The sequence below is a fragment of the Epinephelus moara genome, chromosome 14 (genome assembly GCF_006386435.1).
Source record: "Epinephelus moara isolate mb chromosome 14, YSFRI_EMoa_1.0, whole genome shotgun sequence".
NCBI classification, from domain to species: Eukaryota; Metazoa; Chordata; class Actinopteri; order Perciformes; family Serranidae; genus Epinephelus; species Epinephelus moara.
The window spans coordinates 29,763,201-29,769,200 of record NC_065519.1 but is presented as its reverse complement, the minus strand read 5'-3'; the positions used below and the strand labels follow the sequence as shown (position 1 = coordinate 29,769,200).

At 40.5% G+C, this 6,000-nt stretch overlaps 1 protein-coding gene across 2 annotated transcripts in view; it reads left to right on the top strand.

Annotated features, from left to right (window-relative positions):
• The window catches only part of ccdc88c (coiled-coil domain containing 88C), a 92,092-nt gene that overhangs the window by 63,712 nt on the left and 22,380 nt on the right, over positions 1 to 6,000 (top strand). The window contains exons 27-30 of one of the 2 annotated variants that reach the window (XM_050062388.1): positions 4,553 to 4,642; positions 5,120 to 5,230; positions 5,317 to 5,454; positions 5,674 to 5,912. In XM_050062388.1, coding sequence (XP_049918345.1) covers positions 4,553 to 4,642; positions 5,120 to 5,230; positions 5,317 to 5,454; positions 5,674 to 5,912 — 578 coding nt within the window. Of the gene's footprint in view, positions 1 to 1,645; positions 2,067 to 4,552; positions 4,643 to 5,119; positions 5,231 to 5,316; positions 5,455 to 5,673; positions 5,913 to 6,000 lie in introns of those variants that run through there. The other variant, XM_050062389.1, reaches the window with a different exon arrangement.

The following is a 6,000-nucleotide window of genomic DNA, read 5'->3' as shown; positions in this document are numbered from 1 at the left end:
ATGTGTATGTAGCCTTTATAATGATTGTGATATGAGCTTAAAAGTAAAGGCAGTAAAAATACCCCAAAAAGGCCTAGGGCCCATAGGGTTAAAAAGTACCGAAATAAGGTACCGTTTGGTACCGGTACCGAATTCCAGATACCGGTACCGGTACCGTATCGGTTCAATTATGAACGGTACCCAACCCTACTGAACACAACACACGATTGTCACACACATCCACAAGGAGGTGGGTGAGACAGTGACAACATTCTGAGAATTACAAGCACCATCTGTATTCCTAAAATCTGCAGAAAATACACGGTGTTCTGTGGGTGCAGATTCTGTATGGGCCTGCTTATGACGCACTCTCAGTGTGTGGAGGTGTATTTATCTGCAGAGACTGTGCCCTCTGGCTGGATTTTCCTATGTTCTTCTTATTTTTCTGTGTTTGGGACTTCTATGGGTGTGTACCCCCACAGAGCTCAGATGATGGCTGGACTTAATGATACGGTAGTGACTTGGTGCCAGACTGTAAGCAGACAATGTGAAAAGAATGCAATGACCCCTTCCCTACTTTCTACCCCTCTAATTCCGGCACCCTTGCTCGGACCTCACACATCCTCAAATTTGGCCTTCATTTTAATCTTAACTACACACTTGTAAGGGTTCGTGACTGCATCTTGCACAGCAGCAATGCTATCACATTGAGAAAATCTGTCCACAGACAGACATACAAACACCTGGCTTAATACTCAGAACAGCCTCTCGTTACAATAGGTGCCACCAGGACACACTCACACACACAGTCACAAGGTGAAAACAATACTACCTGTCATGACATTGTGGCTGGTAATTACAACAGGAAACCCCCTGAAAGCCCACTGAAATGACTGTCGTCATACTCATGACAGGAAAAGAAATTTTTGGTTGTGTAAATAGAAAAACAGGTTTATCACCACATCTTTAATCCAGGTTGTGACAAGGGGTCACAAGGAGACATGCCTTGCCTTAGACATACAAAGAAGACACAGAAACACTTTACTCTGCAGCTACCTGATGCAAACTTTTCATCATTCTGTCCTAACAATAGAACTGGGTTCTAATGCATGGTCCAAACTGTGTTTATGGTTTTATTTCCATGGGTTTTCTTTTTAGTGCCCTACTCTTAAATGAAATTCTACTCATGGCTGAGCTCAATTCACGAAGTGGGTTTTAAATTGAATTCCACTGGCATGTGGAAGTTATAATATTCAGCTTATTGAAGATAAGTTGAACAATAAACAATAAATCTTGCCAGTTGCTCTACTATTCTGTCTTGCTGGTCTGCATAAATGACTCCCCATTAGTGGAGAGAGTTTTGCTTGCAATGTCTTTCATTTCTTGTTAACTAAGTTTTGCACCAGTAGTCACACTTTGATTGTATTCAGAGTGAGTTGAGCTCAGTCTTTTCTCTAATGCATGACTCTATTCGACAATGGATTTCTGTATTCTGGTTCTATTTTAATGAATTTTCTTGCATGATATCTTATTTTGCATTCTGTCAATCACAAACTTAATACTTAATCATCTGCTTTCTTTATTCTACTTACTGTCATTATTTCATCATTTTCTTTTACATTTCTCCACATCTCCCTCCTATCTCTCTCCATTCTCTCCATCTCAGCTCCCCCCACCCCAAAACGCTTCACTTTCCTCCGCAGTAAAAGTCAAGACAAACTCCTCCCTTCCTCCTCCTCATCCTCCTCTTCATCCTCCTCCTCCTCCCGTCCCTCCCTCTCTCTCACCAGAAGACTGCGATTTTGGTCTTCCACTGACATCACAGCTGACGTCCTCAGTAGCCAGCCAATCTCAGCCAACGGAGTATTCTAAAATCCTCCTCATCACCCTTTTTAGCCACACACATCATCATCATCATCTTCACTGCCACCTCCACATCTGACTGTCCAACAACGCTCCTCATTGTGACTCTCAGTACTTCACACAGAAACGCACATATCATGCATGCATGCACTTCATAAACACTAATGCAAGTTGCACACACCTCCAGCGTACAGATGAACACACACAAACAGGTGCATGTAGCAGTTGAGAGCCAGCCAGTAATACTAGTAAGTAGTGTGTGTAGAAATGGTTTGTGTGTGTGTGTGAGAGTGTGTGCGCACATGCAGCTGTTTCCAAGCAAGCCAGTCATGCCTGCATATATCTGCGTGTCTTTTAACAGTTTTTTATTTTTGATTGCTTTCTATATAAATAATAATTGTGTGTTTGTGTGCTGTCACCTCACCTAATGTCTTTAATCTGGCGAGTGTCTCGGTGGGGTTTGATCTCTGTGTTAAGAGCAGATCTCAGTCTGTTCTGAGCTGAGTTGCTTGAAGTTAGATCTGTTGCTTCACAAAGCTTTGCTGCAGAGTTTTCACTTAAAGGGACAGTTCATTCCAAAATCAAAAATACATTCCTCTTACCTGTAGTGCTGTTTATCAATCTAGACTGTTTTGGTGTGAGTTGCAGAGTGTTGGATGTATCGGTTTAGAGATACCAGCCATCTCTCCAATATAATGGAACTAGATGACGTTCAGTGCCAAATGGCCAAAAAAAAAAAAGATTTGAAAAACTCAACAGCAATGCCTTTTTCCAGAAATCATGACCCGGTTACTTAAGATAATCCTCAGACCTTGTTGTGAGTAGTTTCATGTAGGAAATAATTTTCTTTCTACCGAACTACACCCACCAGTTGATTGCTGTGCAGAAGGAAACATGCATCTACTTATGGATGAGACCCTTGTGCTCGTTACAGCACGAGATGTGAACATTTATGGCGTCCTCTTGAGCTAGCAGTAGATGTACGCTTCCCTCTGCGCAGTGATATGGTTTGAGGGTGTTGTTTAGTAGAAAGAAAGTAGTCCCTACATCTAACTGCTCACAACAAGGTCAGTAACTGAGTCATGATTTCTAGATAGAGACATTACTGTTTTTGTTTTGTTTTAAATGTATTTTTTTTTGGCACTTTGAGCACCGCAAGCCGAGTGCCATGTAGTTCCATCATATGAAGAAATGGCATACATCTCTATGGCCAATATCTCCAGCACTCGGCAACTCACACCAAAACAATCTTAACAGATAAATAGCATTAGAAGTAAGGGGGAAGATAAATATTTTGATTTTGGGGTGAACTGTGCCTTCAATTCACTCGACAGTGACAGGTCACTACAGCAACCCTAGCACCTCTCTTTCAGCTTCTCCTGTCTGTGTACTTACTCTAACCCTCTGTCTATCCATTCTCTATCTGAAATTAGCTTTTTAATCGCCAAAGCCTGTATGGGTTTTTAACCACAAGTGTTTTACTCTAATGTCAGCATCTTTAAAGCTGCGCTAGCTAAGATAAAAATCAAGACACCGCATCAACTTAGAGAGAATTTGTCACTTTAAAAAGAAGAAATTACAATGTCTTTCTTCTACAAATGAAAAGTTTAATTCATAAGCATTAAAAAGCACACACAGGCAAAATTTAATACATTACACAGAGGGTTTGTCTCTACAGACACTTGGTCAGGTATGACCAGTAGCATACAGTGGCTAACACTAGCTATTGTTTTTCGCTTAAATTTAGCAGTGTCACTGACATTACTCAAGTCAGTTCACTGACTTTATGACTTGTTACTCTACATTTTAGCATGTCCCAGATAAACATTTCATCAACTTTATCTCAAATGTAAAACAAGAAGTCAACATATTGAGGCATGTTTGTCATCACCTGCTTGTGCTCTCATCCCATTAGATCTCTGATAGGTTGCCTCATAACATGTGGTAAAAAAAGGAATTTTAAATGTGCTATTATGCTGTCATTTCCACCTGGGGCCACAGTGATGGTTGTTCAGCAAAAGTTACATAGTGTCACTTTAATAAATCAGAAAAGAGTTTCCCCACCTTCCCAAAATTACCATTTTGATGTTGTTACTGTCAAAGAACCAAAGATCGACCAAAATAACTATTGGATCAAAATGCCAGACTGTCTCTTAACAGAGAGTTATATTTGTGAAATCCAGCGACATTTGGACTCCAGAGGAATTGTCGATTGGTCTCACTATTAGTAGTGTCTTAGGTCATAAATACTGCTCAATAGAAGTCTGAAAAATTAATCTTTTGTACCTTTTGTTGCCGTGTGCGGCAATTTGTGGTAAAATTGGATAGTTTAGCTCTTACTTTGAACCTTTAATGCCAAAAGAGATTTACAGAGATTAAGTGTTTGGCTGAGATGTTTTTTTTCCTGGGTTCTCTGGATAAAAATTTGGACAGTCACTGGGATTTAAAAACTCTATCTTCATGATGGCATTGACCCTGGTCCCTTGACATTGATGAGAAATATCAAGTCATAATAGAATGATACATTCACTGAATAATAACAGCCCACGGTGATTTGTAAGCTTACCGTGCACCTGAATCAATGAATGGATTCCTAATGTCTTGCTTGGCTTTCTTGCTACTTTATGTTACACACACACCACACGTCTTATGGTCATATTTGACATACAGGTCTAGAATGGTTTCTTACAACATTCTGATTGGTCTGCAGGTATGACTGACAGGGGCAGAGGGGTTTATCGTAGCAGTACTCCAGGAGGCAGCAATGAGAGTGTCAATGGAGAGGATGGCCATGGACAAGGTAATGAACCTATTAATAGTTAATGACCAGAAATTCAATGAAAATGTTGTGAATCCACCAGAAAAACTGAGCAACTTGATAAAGATGGAAGTTAAATTGAGGTTTAGGGTGTTATCATTTTTACAGACATCAGCAACTGGAATTTTATTTAGTCCACAAATTTCAACCTGTTACTTAATCAGGCCATGTTCAAATTTGGTGTTGATAGTGGCTGTTTGGTCTTACATTTGTTGCTTGAAAACCTACATTGAGGCACCGGAAAGGGAAGGGAAGAAAATTAAGCAATGTGAATTTTGTCAAAGTAAAGACCAGTTTCCCTTGTCCTGTTCCACTTCATTCCTTGATCAAGAAAGCAAAGATGTATTATATTATAAAAGGTGAAAGGTAGCCTGTTGTTCAGTATATAAATGAATTATTCTGCGATAAGACTTTGGTTTGCTCTTAGCAGACTAACCTCTTTGAGTTTCCTGCCCCCAGGTCAGAGCCATAAAGCTCTGAGTTCCACTCCAAGCCATCCGTCATCCTCTTTGGGCCTAATTAACAACTCCAGCTCCAGAATGGGACAAGGCCCTGGCCGCAGGCAAAGAGGTATGTTCGGTTATTAACACAAAACATCTTATTTCAAATTCAGCAGGAGCATGAGTGTGTTTAAAATGGTGCGCAAAACATTTCAGGTCCGTTATTTGATGAAGACTCCCACCACAACACCTCTGACTCTGTTTTTGGTCAACATGGCAACACGGGAGGTCGCCCAGGATCGGCAGACTTCAGCCACAACACTTCCAGCTCCAACTCACCTGTCAACTGCAGAGGTACACGCACATTACAACTATTAATTCTGCTTGAAGCAATATTTAGCAGAATATTTTGTAGAAATAGGTACAAATTTTGCTATTACCTGTTACTGATAATAGATATAAGTTAGATAATAGACTGAAATGTGCAAATCTAAATACAGTTCATACAGATTTTACACACAGTATTATGTCACAAAACATATTTATTATTGTTAATATTTCTGACCATCTTAGACACGTCAGAACGTCAAATTCGCTCAGCCAGCCTCTCCAGTGATGACGTCATGGGTCTCAGCCAATCGCAACAGAATCTGTCACGTAGTTCCACCCTTCCATACGACCACACACCCCAAAGAGCCCAACCACAGCGTGGAGGTGCGGTTAGGACTAAGACCCGTCCATCTTCTCCCGGAAGTGAGATGGTGACACTGGAAGAGTTTCTACACGAGAGCAACCTACAGTCACCGCCTATGGTAAGAAATATGCATATATTGTAAAAGAGTGTACTTCAATGGTAATATATATATGTACACACATTGTTCAGTTTCTCTGTACCACAAT